Source organism: Mustela nigripes, chromosome 3, assembly GCF_022355385.1.
Source record: "Mustela nigripes isolate SB6536 chromosome 3, MUSNIG.SB6536, whole genome shotgun sequence".
Classification (NCBI taxonomy): domain Eukaryota; kingdom Metazoa; phylum Chordata; class Mammalia; order Carnivora; family Mustelidae; genus Mustela; species Mustela nigripes.
This window is the reverse complement of record NC_081559.1, coordinates 37589687-37608845: the sequence shown is the minus strand read 5'-3', so window position 1 is coordinate 37608845 and position 19159 is coordinate 37589687. Positions and strand designations below refer to the sequence as shown.

At 37.3% G+C, this 19159-nt stretch overlaps 1 protein-coding gene across 17 annotated transcripts in view; it reads left to right on the top strand.

Moving 5' to 3' along the window:
- TRIP12 (thyroid hormone receptor interactor 12) overlaps nucleotides 1–19159 on the top strand; it is a 145997-nt gene that overhangs the window by 93703 nt on the left and 33135 nt on the right. For 8 of the 17 annotated variants that reach the window (XM_059393660.1, XM_059393661.1, XM_059393669.1 and 5 more), the window contains 13 exons: nucleotides 3153–3301; nucleotides 6144–6179; nucleotides 6261–6356; nucleotides 7239–7331; nucleotides 7542–7703; nucleotides 9736–9804; nucleotides 9892–10057; nucleotides 12472–12589; nucleotides 12710–12869; nucleotides 14685–14838; nucleotides 15982–16210; nucleotides 16519–16637; nucleotides 18894–19101. In XM_059393660.1, coding sequence (XP_059249643.1) covers nucleotides 3153–3301; nucleotides 6144–6179; nucleotides 6261–6356; nucleotides 7239–7331; nucleotides 7542–7703; nucleotides 9736–9804; nucleotides 9892–10057; nucleotides 12472–12589; nucleotides 12710–12869; nucleotides 14685–14838; nucleotides 15982–16210; nucleotides 16519–16637; nucleotides 18894–19101 — 1759 coding nt within the window. The remainder of the gene's footprint in view (nucleotides 1–3152; nucleotides 3302–6143; nucleotides 6180–6260; nucleotides 6357–7238; nucleotides 7332–7541; nucleotides 7704–9735; nucleotides 9805–9891; nucleotides 10058–12471; nucleotides 12590–12709; nucleotides 12870–14684; nucleotides 14839–15981; nucleotides 16211–16518; nucleotides 16638–18893; nucleotides 19102–19159) is intronic. The other 9 variants (XM_059393671.1, XM_059393670.1, XM_059393668.1 and 6 more) reach the window with 3 other exon arrangements.

Sequence of the window (19159 nt, the reverse complement as noted above, 5' to 3'; positions counted from 1 at the left end):
ATGTCACAGATGTCTTGGGGATAGAACCCAGTGGCTGTGTATGTTTGAGGCAGGCCTCCTCCCTCTGTAGGGCCTTTGTCTTCTGAGCACCATGAGACTTAACAAGGTTTTGTTCTGTCTTAAAAAACTTCTGATTCAACCCCAGCCCTCTTCACAGCTCCAGAACTGGGCCGATCTCCCGTTGGGACCAGTTCAGTCAGAAACAGCATCTTGGGGCTCCTGGGTGCCCCAGTGGGTTAAAGCCTCTGCCTTCGGCTCAGGTCATGATCCGAGGGTTCTAGGATCGTGCCCTCATCGGACTCTCTGCTTGGCGGGGAGCCTGCTTCCCTTCCTCTCTGCCTGCCTCTGTGCCTACTTGTGATCTCTGTCAAATAAATAAAATCTTTAAAAAAAGAAAAAGAAAAGCAGCATCTTCCTGTGACTCCCTGAAGTGCTCTGGGTTCTCTCCCCCATTCAGTTCAGCAATTGGCACACTCCTGCCTGAGGGCCAAATTCAGCCTCCTGCTCAGTTTTATAGAGCCTGTGAACTAAAAGTGATTTTACATTAAATGGCTGAAAACAATTTAAGAGTAATATTTTGTGAGATGTGAAAATTAAATGAAATTCAAATTGAAGTGTTTATTAATAGTTTTATTGGAATACAGCCACGCTTACTTGTTTATGTATTGTCTGTTCTGCTTTTGGGCCAGGGTTGAGTAGTTGAAAGCAACAGAGCCTATGGCTTGCAAAGCCCAAAATACCTATGGCTCTTTATAAAAAATGTTTGCGTACCTTGATCTGTGATAGTGCTTCTCAGACTGTGGTCTGTAGCTTGCCTGGGGTTCCTGAAACCCTAATACTAAAGACATTAAAGCTAATATTAAAGCCATTGGTCAAAAGTCTAGTAATAATTGGTAAGGTTTTTCCTTTTCTACATTGCTGTTTGAATTTTGTTGATGTTGCAAAAGCTATGGTATGTAAAACTGTTAGTACGTTTTTGAGAGAATCAAAGCAGTGGTTCTAGGTTGCGCCAGTAGCTGTTATATTCTTCAGTGCCAAGTGCTACTAGTGAAAATAATTTCAGTTTTATGTAAGGATGCCCTTGCTAAACAGAGTTACTAATTTTACTGTCTTTAACAAGTACATGTCTTTTTAGTAGTCCTTGTGAAAGAGCTGGACCTGAGTTTCACACATTCTTCATCTCGAATAATGTTGCCACAGATTAAGAGTAGCTGCAGCGGTGGTCATACTGCTGTTTTATTTAATAAAGCTTGACATTGAAACAGTTTACAACAAAAAAATTATAACGCTGCTCATCACTGACATTGTCTGTTTTTGAAAATACGGTTTTCACAAAACTATGTTTATATTAGTATGTAATGAATTAATGAGTATTTAAGTTTTTTCTCTCTTAATGCCAGACACATTTGTAAATAAATACAAGTTAGATATAAGCGACATAGACAAAGATGCTTTGGGGCTCCTGTGGTGTTTTGTTTTTGTTTTTGTTTTTATTTTGCTCCCATGGTTCTAAAACCAAAATTGATCAGAACATAAATTATGGCTTTTGCTTCTTATTGTCATTTTCAGTTGGTTTAATGTTCTGTGGTATCTTATGACCATGCTAACATGATCTGTGTCCTAGAATTGCCAGCTTCCATGTTTATAAAACACCCAATGGATATGTTAGTTTTTCTTGTTTTGGGTGGTTGTGCTAGTGGGATATATGAACTGTTTCATCCTTTGAAAGCAGATCTAGAAGCAACTGAGGGTTCTTCTGTTTTCAAGAGTTTATCTTCCCTTCATTTGTTTTGCCTTTCATTTCAGTGCAAAAATGATAGGCCTGCTCTAAGTGGAACTCCTGTTTAGTTTGAAAATTTTTAAAGATGGCAGCCGTCTGAACTTGATGTTCTTGCAATATGTTTTTGGGTAGATTCTTCATTATGGTAAAGGTAGGTAGGCAGTAATAGTTATATGCAATTCGTTTGCCATAGTCTTAAATATTGCAAGGATCACCATGTGTCCCCTTTGAAAGGCTATGCTTTGAGGAAGATCACTATAACTTAATTGAAATAAAATACTTTGGTTTTCATACGAATCCCGCCTTCATTGGCAGTTTCTACACATCTGACATTTCTAAGCTGTCTAATGACTTGGAGAGGATAAATCCCTTATGCTGACAAGAACCTGTGAAGGTGTAGGAAGAGAAAGGGCTTGAAATTAGCATTAGCTATAATTTGGTGAACATTAATTATGGTTTCAGATAGGAAGGTGTAGGTGTTCATGAAAATTTGAAACACTTTTGTGGCCTTCATTTTTGAGTATGTTACCTAGATCACTGACCACAGCCTATCCCTGTAGGAGTTGAATCTTAGTGTTTTTCAGTTCTTTAGGCAATGAATTTGGGCCTTAAAAGTGGAAGTCATATGCAAAGGGAATGAGAGGAGGTGAATAAGCCAGTCTTTTGCTGTTTTTAGAAGTACTGCATTCTTGGGGTGCCTGAGTGACTCGGTGGATTAAGCCTCTGCCTTTGGGTCAGGTCATGGTCTCAGGGTCCTGGGATCGAGCCGCACATCAGTCAGATATCCTGGTCGGCAGGGAGTCTGCTCTCTCTGACAAATAAATAAATAAAATCTTTAAAAAAAAATACTGCATTCTTTCCACTCTCTTCTATTAGGTACATTGCTCTGTTTATCTTTATTTTCTTGCCCTTTCACTGTTACCAGGATTCCATTTATTCTGAGCAGGACTTCAGGAGTATGTGCATTTTCGTTGAAGGCTGGCCATCACTTTTTAACAGGTGGTTATTCCTACAGAAGGCTTTTGCTTAGTCTATATATGTAAAAGTCATTGTGTCAGAGGTAACAATTTGTATTAGTCTTAGGGATATCTTTTTGTTTTAGCTAGTAAGAGTCAATCCACTTGTTTCATTTTAAAGGAAAAATTAAAAGACAAAAATCAATAAATACTGCGAGATCAGTCTAAGTTAAGATAAATTCAGTCAATTTGTGTTTTGAATTATATTAGCAGCCTGTCTTAGCCCTAGTTATAGACTTAGCCTTTCACTAGGATCAAAAGATAAGCAGCCCACTGCCACGTAGAGTCACACTTTATACCTACTAATAATTTCCTTAAATGTTTAAAAGTAATGATTTTTTCCCCTCCCTGTGAAGGCTCCAAGGCCCAACAGCTTCTGCAAGGACTGCAAGCAAGTGATGAAAGCCAGCAGCTCCAGGCAGTTATTGAAATGTGTCAGCTATTGGTTATGGGAAATGAGGAGACGCTGGGAGGGTTTCCTGTCAAGAGTGTCGTTCCAGCTTTGGTAAGAGAGTTTGCCCCTCATTTTATCTCAGTTACTGAACGTTGCTGAAGCATGATTATTTATACCGTTTGAACTAAGAGATGGTAGAGTGTGGCTTTGTGCTTTTACTTCACACTTCTAGATCTTGGCAGTGATTGCAAATAATGAATTTGTAATTTTCTAAACTCCTACTTCTTGATACTTAAAATGACTGGTTTTATTTTATTATTTTTTTAATTTCTAATTTTTTTTTATAAACATATAATGTATTTTTAGTCCCAGGGGTACTGGTCTGTGAATTGCCAGGTTTACACACTTCACAGCACTCACCATAGCACATAGCCTCCCCAGTGTCCATAACCCCACCACTCTCTCCCCACCCCCCTCCCCCCAGTAACCCTCAGTTTGTTTTGTGAGATTGAGAGTCTCTTACGGTTTAAAATGACTGGTTTTAAACCTTAAATTGTTTGTTGCATTAGGTGATATCTAAACTTACGTGCTCTCTCTTTTAAACTGGTGATACATGGGCAGTAATAAGCTGCTCCCTTGTGGCAGGTTTTTGTGGGTCACAAAGCTTTCGTGTTGTAATTGTGTGCAGCGGCAGAGCATTCCAGCCACGGTACCACGTGAATCCTTCCAGCTTAGGTTTTACGTTAAGTAAAAATATAAAGAAATGAAACAAAACCTTTTAGTGATGTTTTTCAGTACAGTCGTGAATTGATGTTTAGAATTTAAAAACATCTTAATTGCTTGAGCTTTTTAATGGGGCAAAAAGAGGAGGAGGAATTGCCACTACTAAATGTAGGCTCCTGAACAAAGTAAGTCTTAAACAACAGCTTGGTAGTTTTCTTAGTTTCAAGATTAAAAAGATTGGCTATATGGGAAATTAAGATTTAAGTCTGAGTGTAAAACAAAAGACTAACATAAACATCATGAATTTACTCATACAGCATATGAATATATTGGAAGTTAAAAACCAAGTATCAAGTTAATAAGTCTTCAATAAGTCTTCGTTTACATAGCAAATAAAGTTGACAAAAATATGGTTGATGTGTCAGATTGTCTTGTTTGATCTCATTATGATTGTGGAGACAGTTGAATGAAGTTCATTGAAATACAAGGTGATGCCATCTTTTGTTCTTGTTGGATGGTTCAGCTCTGGCAGGGTGAGAAAGGATGGACCAGTTTCTTCACTTTCTGTCAGGCAGACCTGGATAGTGTGAACTGGCACTTAACTATTACCACTTCCCTTCTAATGAGGGCCGGCATGTTGATTTCTGGATGTTCAGTGAAAGCAGTATTGATTTTTGTGTTACGTTTTGCCTGTTTCCGTATTCACACTCACCCTACCCATTTCCCTAGGAGCTGGTTTTGTTTCCTGAATTAAACTGTCTTATTTTGTTGTTCTTGTTTATTAAAAAAATAACAAAGAACTAGGCTTATACTATGTAAGATGCAGTTTTTATTAGTTGTATAAAGATGCTATTAAATCTCTGCAAATGTTGACACATAATCTGACGTACTTGATTTGCTGGCCTTTGATTAGATTTAAGTGCTTCATCGACCTATGTAAGACAGCTCCTGCTAGTAATACTGACTATTGTTAATGAACTGGCCAGATTAATCTTCCATCAGAATTGAATATTGTGAATATGTATCCATCTGTCACCATTCACTTGTGTGACCCTGGTCATTTTTGTTGAAAAGGAATCTGTTAGAGCTGTTCCTCTCAAACATGGTCTTACAATGTTTATTCCATCTTAAGAATTGGAGAACTTGTTACTTTTCCTGTCAACATGACAACCCCTTTCAATCTACAGTGGGTATTTCAAATGACTGGTTATAGGTTCCATTGAACCCCAGAATGGGGTGTGTGTGTGTGTGTGTGTGTGTGTGTGTGTGTGTGCGCGCGCACGCACACACACACACACACACACACACACAAAGAAAGTGATCAGGACCTCAGATATGTAGATGTACTTGACCTAGCATAATTCATAGCTGAGAAGGCACTCCTGTTAAATGAATATTGCATTAGAGTATCTGATGTTCATTATTAAATACATTTATTTGAAGTGTACTTTGTAACTTGAATTCAGTGCATTTAAAATTTCCCATTGAACTCTGAATGATTGCTTCCCCAGATAGGACATTTCTTTGGTAGCTTTGGCTGCTTCAAGAGATTGGATCTCTCATCAAGAGATTGTATATATACATAGCCCTAGCGGTTTTGAATTTCTGCCTTTGAAAAACATGGCTAAAATCTGCTTATGGTCTTGTCTACAAGGGAAACTAAAAGAAATGCATATAGACTCATTCATGTAGTTGTAGAATACGATGATTAATTTGGGTTTTAATTAGTGCATACTTAGTTTCTGATGTGATAAGTAATGTGTTTGAGGACTTTACAGCTGAGTTAAATGGTGTTTAACTCAGCTTGTAGAGAAGTCTATTCACAGGAGTTGAAATAGTAGTCTTGAATCTGTCTGTACAGTTGTTAACAAATGCCAGTGCATTGATGATCTGTTTCTTTAGGTATTAAGTATTTACTGATGCCTGTTAAACAGGCATCAGAGAAAGGGGGCTAGAAGTACCAGAACAGTTGGTTGTAAGCCTTTGTTTTATGACCTGGATTGTGAGAGGTGATGATTAGCACAGTTTCCAAGTCAAGAGCTGTAATCTGCATCCTGCCATCCTCAATATAATCATTTCTTGTGTATGCTAGGTTTTAACTTGGTACTATTTTTATAAGAATAAGGTCTTGATTAATACTTTCCATTTGAGTTGATGTAGAGGAAGAAACAGTTCTTCTAGGGATATAGATAGCTTCTAATAGTTTGTTCTTATCTTTTTTTTTAAACAGATAACATTACTTCAGATGGAACATAATTTCGATATTGTAAGTATGTGGTATATTTTTTTAAACACCCCAGATAAAATTTTGGGTTCTTATTGAGTAAAAGTGCTATCTTATTTGTAGATGAACCATGCTTGTCGAGCCTTAACATACATGATGGAAGCACTTCCTCGATCATCTGCTGTTGTAGTAGATGCAATTCCTGTCTTTCTAGAAAAGGTAATCCTGCTTTTGCTCTGCTTGTTTGAAACCAGGCCTAGGGGAATCAAGCTGAAGACTCTTGATTTCTGAATTCTAAAGTAGTACATCGAAATTGTAAGGCCACCTTAAAAGACTTTTTAAAGGATTCATTATCTATTCAAAGTATATTTTTTACCCAGACTGTCAGAAAGATACTTTGTGTTTAGCACACCAGTAGTTTAAAGTTGATGCTAATAAAAACATTTATGGAATCATTTCAGTTAATAATTTTTAATGAGAACATTTATCAAGAATATAAAATCTTTCAGAGAAGAACTTAAAGCACTTGATTAAAATAATCTCATAATTGCTAGAAAATATCCCAATGAGGTTGATAGCTATTTATACCCTCATTTTACAGCTGAGATAAAGTGCTTGCTCAAGGTTATAAAGTGAGTCAGTGGAGAAAGGAAATTTTTCCATATGGTCTGTGGTAGGTTGTGTTTTGGTCTGTTTTAAGGGCCTTTTTCTTTTTAATGCATAATAAAATTTGCATTATCTGATAACCTTGAATATGGCATAAGGGTAAAACTTGAATTTTAAAATTTGTTATATAAAACAACCCATTTATTATAAATAGAAAAATTGAAAGTTATCTAATTGGATTTCATTTATTCCCTATGTAAAACCTATTTTTCTATGTCTTTAAAGAGAACAAGGTAGTTGGAAGGAAACTATATTTACTTGTTACAGCTTGAGCTCATAAATTACTGTTTTCCTATGGTGGTTTTCATGTTAGAATTAGGGGCAGTGTATAGATTGATGGAATTAGCAAAAATACTGTGTTTATTCGTGTAGAAGATAAGCAGCTGGAAAAGCACTTGAGTGATGGCCTTAAGTTACCTGTTTTTACGTTCCCAGCTGCAAGTTATTCAGTGTATTGATGTGGCAGAGCAGGCCCTGACTGCCTTGGAGATGTTATCCCGCAGACACAGTAAAGCCATTCTGCAGGCGGTAAGTGTTGCTACCGAAGGACTGTATTTCATTTCAAGTTGGATTTTAGATCTGCATTTGTGCTGGCTACTAGACTGCAGTCTCTGTAAGGTGCACATGGTGTTTCCAAAGTGATGTGCTAGACTTCTTACTCCTTTTTCTTTTTCTTTTTTTTTTTTTTTTTAAATTGCTGAGGGTCTTCCTTCACTTTAACAGTTTTCTGTATTTTAGGGTGGTTTGGCAGACTGCTTGCTGTATCTAGAATTCTTCAGCATAAATGCCCAAAGAAATGCACTAGCAATTGCAGCCAATTGCTGCCAGAGCATCACGCCAGACGAATTTCATTTTGTGGCAGATTCCCTCCCACTGCTTACCCAAAGGCTAACCCATCAGGTAAAACATGAACCTATTTTATGTGCCATAAAACATCTTTACTATGTTTTTTAGAATGCCAGTTTTATCTAGGGTTTAAATCATCCAACTGGATGTATAAATTGGAAATACTCTGATCCATGTGTGTTTTTTTTTTTCCTGCTGGGTTTTCCATTCGTGTACCATGCTAGGTTATTTTATATAATTTGATGGATTTACCCAAATGTGACAGCATTTTAGTATTTTGATTTTAAGGGATGAGTTTGTTATTTCAGCAAACATTGAGTGGTTTCACTCAATGTGTGATAGGATCAGTTTCCTTTAGGGAGATCATCTCTCCTCTAAGGCATTGGGTTCTGCAGGAAAGATCTGGAGGATGTGGGCTAGGATCAGAGATGAGATGACACTGCAGACTGTGACTGTCGGAAGTTGGAGAAGAGCAGGAACATTTATTTAGGTGATGGAATTGGCAGACAAGGTGATGGAGTATGAGAAGCAGGGCTTACAAAATCTGGTGTGGGGGGCAGTGAGTTAAGCCTTGTAGAGAAATTTGAATTTTATTTTAACATAAATTGTCTTAAGATGTTGTTAATTGCTATAAAAGGGTTTTTAGAAATCAGGCTCTTAAAATATTTATTTTATTTTGAGAGAAAGAGAGAGAGAGAGAGCATGAACATGACTGAGCCAGGGGAGCGGTAGAGGGAGAGAGAGAATCTTGGGCAGACTCCCTGCCGAGCACAGAGCCATATGTGGGACTCCATCTCACCATCCTCAGATCCTGACCTGAGCTGAAATTGAGTCAGGCGCTTAACCAAGTGAGCTACCCAGGCACCCCTAGAAATTGGGACTCCCAAATCAGCTTTACAAAGTGTGTTTAAAATCATCTCTGGACAGTTTGGTATAGAGAATATGTTCAATAGGGATTTATGTAAGAGAGCTACAAAAAAGATTATTAAGTCACTGTGAAATGTTTTGCCTCTGAGATGATCAAGATACAAGTCATGCTATTCGTTGTTTGCTTACTTAATTTTAAAAACTTAGTAGACTCTGGGTCCTGGGTGGCTCAGTAATGATTGTCTGCCTTCGCCTTGGGTCATGATCTCAGGGTCCTGTGTCCGGCTCCTTGCTCAGTGGGGAGTCTGCCTCTCCGACTCTGCTGTTCCCCGCCCTTGTGTGCATGTTCTCTCTCTATTTCAAATAAATAAATTAATTAAAAAGAAATAAAGTTGGTAGGCTGAGATAACCTGTGCTTACTGGGTCTAGAAATGTATTCTGTAGTTGGGTGTGATTTCCATACCGTATTTTGGAAAAAAGGGTGAGAATCAGAAGTTAAATTGTTGGGTGGGTTATTTGTAGCACCCTTTATAGACTTAAGTACTGATAGTGAAGATATAGGGCTTTTATGATACCAGAATTATTCTCAATTTTGTATAAGCAAGCCAGTCTCGTTTTTATATCTGGAACCCATTTATCAGTTAGGAAAAAAAACACTATCAAAACACTTGTTAAACAGTTAAATTGTTCTTATAAGGATATTTCTTGTTTTCTGAACGAGGCCTCTGTAATAGTGTTTCTAGATTGTTTTCATAGTGTTTATAGCAAAATGACACCTATTTTCTCACATCATCGGTAAACCTCTGGTTCACACACACATAATACTGAACTGTTTCCAACTTTTTAGTGTATACATGTTTTAAACGTTTCTACTGCGAATGCTTTTTTAGAATGATATTTATCTTTGTTGTGACTTGTGGTTAAGTATTGAAATTACAGAAGCAAAAAAGTTCCTTCATTTTTGCATATTTGCTCTTATTTATTGGGATCTTCACAGAGGAGAGAAGTTCTCTCAGTGTGAAGCTCTATGCTTTGAAATCATGATGTTATTAATTGTACCTTGGATTTTGTACATTGTACATTGTACATTGGATTTTCAAGGCTCACATCTTAGTGAACCGGCCTTGAGCAGTTTGAGGTTAGGAAGAAAATTAGGTAGTGATGTAAGACAGTGATATATTTTATATTACTAAGCTTTATTTCTTCTATTAAAAAATAGGACAAAAAGTCAGTCGAAAGCACTTGTCTTTGTTTTGCACGTCTAGTGGACAACTTCCAACATGAGGAGGTAAGCCTTTATTCTTTGGTGGTATTTTCATGAAATTGTTAATTGTTGAGTCATGGTATAACAGTATTTTTTCTTTTTTTTGTGAAGAATTTACTCCAGCAGGTTGCCTCCAAAGATCTGCTTACAAATGTTCAACAGCTGTTGGTAGTGACTCCACCCATTTTAAGTTCTGGGATGTTCATAATGGTGGTTCGCATGTTTTCTCTGATGTGTTCCAACTGTCCAACTTTAGCTGTTCAACTTATGAAGCAAAGTAAGTGCTACTTTGTTGTCCACCTTCAGGCAGGAGAAGCGGGTTCTTAAAAAGTGTTTATTAATAAATACAGTCAATATAGGCAAGTAAAAGGACTTGTTAAAAGCATGGACACTGGGGGTGCCTGGGTGACTCAGTGGTTAAGCCTCTGTCTTTGGCTCAGGTCATGATCTCAGGGTCCTGGGATGGAGCCCCACATCGGGCTCTCTGCTCAGCAGGCAGCCTGCTTCCCCCCACCCCTCTGCCTGCCTCTCTGTCTACTTGCAATCTCTCTCTATCAAATAAAGAAATAAAATCTTTAAAAAAAAAAATGGACACTGGAGAGTAAGGAAAGAAAACTTGATCCGTAGTAGATTTGTGTGGGGACAGTACAGTAGTGCTTCCTGTGTACAATGCATAACATCTGCAGTATATTAAAAATTTATCCTTGGTGATTCTAGGGCTAAAAATGCAGGCTCATTGCCTTCTCTCCAATAGTAATTATGTAGTGATGCTTCACTAGGGGAATACTGAGTTACGAGTAGTTGCCTGTCCTCTGCTTCCCCTTCTTTCTGCCCCTCTTAGAGTTTTCCCAGCAGTTTATCTGATTCCACAGTGCTTTCCTTCCTCAGGAATTTGGAACTTACTTGCACACATGAATCTCTCTCATCTTCACTGCTTGAGTATTTTCTAGGCCCTTCTCAGCCTTATCCATCAATACAATTTTGTTGCACTGTTGTGTTGCTACTGCATTTCTCTCATAAACCTTAGATTTTGCAAGTTAATCTCAGAAGACAATGGGCTTCAGAAAACACCTGTATGTTAGGATTATTGCTTCTAGGGTGTTGATCCCATTTATACAGGATGCATTTAATGGTGGGTAATTTCATATTTTTAATTCCCATCTCTGAGGATATTACTGTGGGAGCATAAGAGATGGTGTTTGGGGACAGAGAAGCCTCTGGCATCACTGTCTCAGATAAATATTTTTTACGTTATTTACGTCTTTTATATTTAGTCACGTTTTTTGTGAATTGGCACATTGGCCCAGCATTTTGCAGGAAAGTAGTGTTGTTGAGCTGTTTTATTGAAAAGATTCTCTTGAAGCACTAATCACTCCTAAACTTGGCATTCCAGAGAATCATACAGCTTGTGTCATGAACAAAGTGAGAAGTTGGGGAAGGATTTAACTTTGTCTTGAGTAGCGTCGGTGCATGCCCTAGGAGCCCTTTGAATTTTGCTGAGCCCACCATCTCCTGAAGTTTGAATCCAGATTATTTCTTGTTACCATGTGTGGCACCACATTTCTCTAAAACATTTTAGGAAATTGTTCACTGACTTGTTGTGCTTTACCATTTCGGACTTTTTTTCCCCTTAGGATGACTGTTCTCACCTTTTGCTTATTAGTCCATGAAGTTTGCCGTACATTTATCACTTGGAGGCCACTAGATTTAGATTTTATTTGTTCAGCAGTAACACAAAGGAAGCATGTTGTCACCCTCTCATCTCTTTTTCTTAAAAAAATTAAAGATATGTATTCACATTTCTGAAGAGAGTTGGCAAGACTGTACTTTCTCAAGAAATTTAAAATAAATTTCTTAGTGAAATTTATGTGGGGCAGCAATTTAACTATATAGGCTTTTGCCCAGATTAGTAGTGAATACTTTATTCCATAACAAAATTTAGTGATTATTGCCAAAACATTTCAATGAAATGTTTGTATTTTTCAAAGGCCCAGTGCCATCTGTACCTTTAGTTATTTGAATGACTAAATCTGTGGGTAATGGGAACTTCCTCATGTTAAGAGTGTTCTTGTGGGAGGCTGGTTTTCATGCAAATTCCTCTATAAATTGATGTCTTCTGGCATTGGAAACTTAGGGTAGAGGATATGTTAATGACCTTTGTATTAAGTTGGCATGTTTGTCTTTAAGGTAATTAATTACTTCCTGACCAGAGTATGGTAATATTTTGATGCTTATAATTTGTTTCATTGTGTTGACCACCCGTTTTCAGTATACTTAAACTAAAGGCAAATAAACTTGAATGGGGGATTAAAATGTACGTTGACTGCACTTTTGTACAAAGCACTGTGTTCTTCACACACAAATAAAACCAAAAACAAAATTTAAAAATTCCCAAATTGTCTGGTGTGGATTTTGTTTAAATGGCCAACTAGGACTCAGACTGAAGCCTTTAGAAAGAAAATTTTCATAAATTTCTTTTTTTATGTTTTCATTATAGCTCATTTGGCTTTTTAATTCCTATATATGGCATATTGCTGTATAAAAAAAAACCCGTTTTTAAACTTTTTATTCATGTATAGTTGACTGTAAGAAAATAATTCTGATTGTTTTCCCCCATAGGAATGATTGCCTTTTAAATGAGGTAATATAACTAGTTTCATGGGTTTTTGGTTTCTGTTACTGGTTTTACAGACATTGCAGAAACACTTCACTTTCTCCTGTGCGGTGCTGCTAACGGAAGTTGTCAAGAACAGATTGATCTTGTTCCACGAAGTCCTCAAGAACTGTATGAACTGACATCTCTGATTTGGTAAAGATTGGGCTGATGATAAGAACTGCGGCTTATATGCGGGTATTTTACTTGAGAGATCTGTCATTTACTAATAGTTCAGGAAGCTACTTAATGAAATAATTGCACCTTTGTTTTCAGCGAACTTATGCCATGTTTACCAAAAGAAGGCATTTTTGCAGTTGATACCATGCTGAAGAAGGGAAATGCGCAGAACACAGATGGTGCAATATGGCAGTGGCGTGATGACCGAGGCCTCTGGCATCCCTATAACAGGATTGACAGCCGGATCATTGAGGTAGTAGTTTCATCGTACCGTTTAAATATATCTATTTTGGTGGCGAGTGGGTGTAGGGATGGAGTGGGGAGGTGGATATGTGTACTTAAATGTGCTCAATTTTGAATTAACTCAAGATTCTCTCATTTTGTCTCCTGAGAACAAGGTCCTCATTTCTGTTCAGGTCAACTGCTTCAGCTGCTAACTACCTGATTGACTTGGAGCAAGTAATTTAAGTTCTTTGTTCCATAGTTTCCTCATTTCTAAAAGGAAACATTGGAGTCAGGCTATACATTTTCAAAGCCCCTCTATTTCCCACCCAGAAGATGCCTCCCATAAACAAATATTTGTAGACAAATAGCTGTTTGTCAGCATATTTTATAGAACAAAAACAAGGAAACAATTTTAGTATAAAAGTCTAGGTGACGAAATGGTTAAGTGAGTTTTGATACCCACTAGCCTCATATGTAGTCCACATGTTAATGGGATACATTTCAGTGACATAAAATGGGATATGGAAAAATGAACACAGTATTCAGAACTTTGTGACTCTTTGGGGCACTCAGCAAAATAAGAGGAATAATGAAAAGGAAAGGTGCACCAAAATATTTAGTGTTTTTCTATGAAGGTTTTATGTGTGATTTTTATTACTTCTGTTAACTTCCATATTAAGTATGCATTGAAATATTTCAGAAATTTTTCAGGTCAGCAAAATGGCTTCAGTTAGGAAGTGTGGGTCACTGCATTACTTGGGACACCATGCATCATTTACTGGTATTTTCAATATGGGAGATAGCTTTAAGTCATACTATATTTTCTAATTTCAGTCTGTGATATTTGAATTTTTTTAAGAACATCACAATTGAAGAGGCATTCTTCTTTAAAGATGTCTTCTACCATTAGTTGTTAAAAATGAAATTTTGAAAAAGAACTTTGAAACCATTGACTTCCGTTATAAAATCAGGAGTTCTTAAGACTTTAAGTTCTGAGCCAGCTTTCAGGAGGGAGTGAGGTGTAAGGGGTCTTGGCGTGTGTTCTTCACCTTAGTATATAAGCAGGCCATGGTCTCTACCATTAAGCTACCTTCTTTTTAGCATTGTCCTGTTAATTGCATTTTCCCTGTTAGCTTACTCTCTTACGCTTAAGGAGTCCTGTCTTTGATTTAGCCTAAGAATTCCGTAGCCTGGACTGTTCTAAGAATGAGTATTCTATCACATCTTTTGACTGTCTTATCTCAAGCAAATAGTATTAATCAAAGCGTGTCGTTGTATTTATGTACTGTGCACACATGTACACCCTAGGGGTTACTCTCCTAGGTCCAGGAGTGTTGCTTTCAATCTTAAAGTATCATTTAAATGGAAAGTCTTTTTACCTCAGGATAATTTTGTAGAATTATTTTGTTTAAAGAAGATTTTGTGGGCTGCTAAAAATCTATGATGTATATACTATTTTAACTTAAGAATTAGATACTAAGATTTTTTTCGGGTAAAAATTTTTTTTCTATCAGCAATGTCTTAAAAGCTTTCTTAATATAAACGATGTCTTCCTTATGTCAGGGATTCTACATGACTGGATCTTCCATCAGGAATTGATCTGTATTTATATCTCCAGGGACCTTATAGAGTCTGTGGTGTATAATTATGTTTAATTAAAAATGATTTATTAAATGAATGAGTTTTGTCTTGGCCACACTGTTAAATCTTCCATACTCTTTTACTTCACCATCTGAAACCTGATGAAATAAATATGTAAGTTAGCATTTATGGAGGGTCCCACTGTGTCTTAAGTTAATAAATTTCTCCATGTTTATATTCAAGGTTTCTCTCTCTTTGCTCTCAGGCAGCCCATCAGGTCGGTGAGGATGAGATAAGCTTGTCCACTCTGGGACGAGTTTATACTATTGATTTTAATTCTATGCAGCAAATCAATGAGGACACGGGAACAGCACGTGCCATTCAGAGAAAACCTAACCCCTTAGCCAATACTAACACTAGTAAGTACTTTTGAGTTAATAGTACTGTATTGTCATGTGAATAATATTTCTCATGATAAGTCATTATTTCACTGAGTGTCTTTATTAAGATTAAAACCATTGTGTAGTGGTAATTAATTTGTTTGGTTTTTTTTTTTTTTTTTTTTTTTTTTGGTCATGTTCTAACTGATGCATGAGCCGGCACTGCTGACATGGGACCTTCCACATTTTTTTTTTCCTGGTCTGTGATTTTGTAGTGTCCTGGGCTCCGGCTGGAATTGGCCTCTGTTGTTTTTTGTTTTGTTTTGTTTTTTAAAATCTGATCCTCTTATTCCTCTTACACATTTAGATCCACACACACCTATCTATCTGCTTAGTTCTTTACAACCTTTTTTGTTACACGTTCCTATCAAAATTCTTTTCTTCACTAATGAAGAATAGGTTTTTTCTGTTTAGGTTTCTGACATTTGTCTCTGTCCTTGGGGATTCAGTCTCTCGCTTTGCACCTCTAGTGTAGAGTGTAGGGGTCAGTGGACTTCTGAGAAGGGCCGGATAGTAAATGTTTAAAGCTTTATGGATTGTACAGTGCTTGTACAGCATACTGCCATTGTAGCGCAAAACAACCATATAAAAAAGAGAAAGAAATGTATGTGGTCATACTCCAGTAAGATACCCCCCGCCCACCCCCCAAAATAGAGGAGCTGGGCCAGATTGGGCCTTTCGACCATACTTTGCTTACTCCTGGTCTAGAGCTTACTTCCTTATCACTTTATTTCCCCTGAACCTTGTTTCCTCTGAGAAAAGCCACAGATCATCTTGTTTTTCCATAGCTTCTAGTCACATACCTACTGTCCATTTCGTGAACTTTATTTCTTACCAGTGGTTTAGCTGGCTAATACTGAAATATCCATGGTATTTTGTTGAACACATGCTATTAAAACAAGAGGTACACTGGGCTGATACCTTGTTCTTCCTAGCTGGCTCAGTTTTGCCTTAATGCTGCCTTTGGTGTCTTTGTGGATGCCAGGTGATTACATTACATAAGTTAAGGTCTTTTTTTTTTTTAAACACTTTAAATAATTACAGCAAGTTGAAGGCTCTATTGTTTACTTTTTTGTATTTGTGAGGTCTGTAAGTTTAGAATTGTACTTTTTTTTTTAACAGGTGGATATTCAGAGTTAAAGAAGGATGATGCTCGAGCACAGCTTATGAAAGAGGATCCGGAACTGGCTAAGTCTTTTATTAAGACATTATTTGGTGTTCTTTATGAAGTGTATAGTTCCTCAGCGGGACCTGCGGTCAGACATAAGTGCCTTAGAGCAATTCTTAGGATAATTTATTTTGCGGATGCTGAACTTCTGAAGGATGTCCTGAAAAATCATGCTGTTTCAAGGTGTGTTCATGAAAATAGTAAAACGTTGTAGAAATTCAAGTCTCTGCAAGTAATCTCAGCAATCTTTCAAGTAATAATGTAGAAAAAAAATTGCATAAAACAGTTCATTTGTAATGTCTCGAGGCCTCCATTGTCTCTTTATATTTATGCACACCTTGAGAAAGAGAAATGCAGACATTAAGCATTTAAGACAAATTTCAGTTGTTTTCACAGTGAAAATATATTGTTCTCAAAATTAAAGTAGTATGGCCAAAAATAATTCTCAAGTTCAGACAGATGTTTTATATGCGAATGCTTTCTTTTTTTAGTCACATTGCCTCCATGCTGTCAAGCCAAGACCTGAAGATAGTAGTTGGAGCACTTCAGATGGCAGAAATCTTAATGCAGAAGTTACCTGATATTTTTAGTGTTTACTTCAGAAGAGAAGGTAATGTCATTCATGATAATTAATTAATGGTTAATCTTTTAGTCTAAATAGTATTTCAGTAGCTGTATAGCTTTAATTTAGAATAAAAATTAAACTTCAATCTTTTACATAAGAAGTTTTGATGCTTGTAACTTACGTACATCTAAGCGTGTCTTCTGTAAAATCTGTTAACTGATGTTGTGTGAGATTAACGGGCGGATGTTAAACACTGTTATGTTTTAGTGATCTGAGTGTTCATGGGCCAGAAGCGATCCTTGACGTTCCTTTTCATGTGGATAATGTGCACCTGCCCATAGAGATGCTTGAAAAAATCAAGAGTTCACTTGCTTTCCCAGTGAATCCCATTAGTAGATTAGAACACTAGTAAAGAGGATTGTTATTAACTTCCTTGGGTTTAGTCTCCTAATTTGAGGAATTTGAACATGGATGTCAGTCTTGGAGACATAGTACTTTTCCATTCTCTTTTTGAAGATCACAGAGATGAAATCGTATTGCTCATTGGGTGTTTTATCCTTTTCAAACATGCCAAGATATTAAAGGAGTTTTTTCTCATCAACAAATCTCTTTATGGCTCTTTTGGTCTTTGAAGATACTTTGGTCTTGTGTGAGGACACAGGAAATAATGGTGTTTTACCCTCAAGTAATCCTTCTTAGCTTCACCTTCCATCTTATCAGCAGTCCTGGTTCTTTCTGCATATGGTTTATTACCCTTCTTTCATCACCTTACACTGGCTCTGTTTCTCATCACATCTCAAGAGTGCTGTAGTCATGCTAGTGTCAGAGTATTAAGTGGAAAGAGGTCTTCACTATTTCTTACTAGTTCTGTTTAAATAAGTTTTTTTAAAATCCCAACTCTACATATTTACATGAAACAGAAGGCAAACTCTGTCGTTAGCAGATGGGTGCATTTATGAATAGATACTTCTTTGATCACATAGATTGTGTTCTTTTTAGCCTTGGATTATTTTTAATTTGCATTCTGTGTTTTGGTTTTTATGGTCTGTATTAGTTGTTGTTTGCTTTAGTATTACCTTTCACATCTATTTCATCTTTCTGATTTGGAAGTATATCAGAATATGTCTTTTTCTCACAGTGATTTTTTTTTTCTTTTTACATTTACAGTATCACTGTGCCATCAGATTGGAATTTCCATCCCCCCAAATTTACATAGTAAATACAGTATGAAGTTTATGGAGGAGTTTTGATTAGTTCTCTAATTTGCATCTGGCTAGATAGACTATTCTTTTAGGTTCCTCTTAAATGTCATTTATTCCTGGGGACCTCACCTTCCTTTCAGAGTCTGTAGGGTCCTCATTGCTGTGTGCTCTGTCAGAACTCACTTTGTAAAGGGCAGTTTATTTTTTATTTGTAATTTCTTACATTGTTTTGTTTTGTCCCCGATAACTGCCTGAATCCACTTTTCTCATCTGTTGCCATATTCTTAGTATCTAGCACCCAGTCTGTCATGTTACTGCTGTAGATATTATTTGTGGAATGTGAATGCCTCAAGTTTGAGTTCATTCAGACATTTTGTGTTTTGCTGTGTTTTTGTGGTTTTTGTTTGTTAGTTTGTTTTAAGAATGCTGATGGAAAGCTCTGGACTGTTTCCCAGGAAAAGAAAAAAAGTGAATGTGTGAACATACATTCATACATACCTTGGCATACAGTTGTTCTTGGCAACTAACCCCCACTCCCCACCACCACTGTCCACCATGTGCATTCTCCTGTGGTTCTAGCCCAGATGTGAACCTCTGCCTTGTAAGTTGCTGTTTAGCTCCCCTTGTCTCCTGCGAGGATGTGAAAAATCACCATCCTTGGATTGCTGGTGTTCTCTTTTGACCAGTGGTGTTACTGTGATCTTGTCTCACTGTGCATTTGAAGTCAGCTTACAACTGTAGTGAGTCTTTCTCTCCTGGCTATCAAGCCACAGGAGCACTACTGCATTTTTGTTGTTCATTGTTTTTATTATGGTATTTTGAATTTCCAGTAGAACTTTATGTGCAACTCTGTTAAATTTCCTGTGATCACATTTTGAATTTAGATCTCTTTATTTAAGGTTGAATTTGCCTCCTACTTTCCAGAATGGAGTCAAGTCCAAAACCCTGGCACCTAAGTCATCATGCTCCACCCTACCCCCACCCTCATTTGCTGGATGCTTTTAATTCATTCCCCGTGAATCAGTGTTAGCATTTAGATTCTGTAATCGTGGGGAAGTGGTCTTGGTTAAAACTGACTGTTAAATCTGTTACTACATAGGTGTAATGCATCAAGTAAAACACTTAGCAGAATCAGAGTCTTTGTTGACAAGTCCACCAAAGGCATGTACGAATGGGTCGGGATCCTTGGGGTCCACGACGTCAGTCAGCAGTGGAACAGCCACAGCCGCCACTAACGCCACGGCTGACTTGGGGTCCCCGAGCTTGCAGCACAGCAGAGATGATTCTTTAGATCTGAGCCCTCAAGGGTAAGTCAGAGTTTTGTGCTGATTTTTATGCTCTTTACCTTTACCTGTGTCCTGGTAC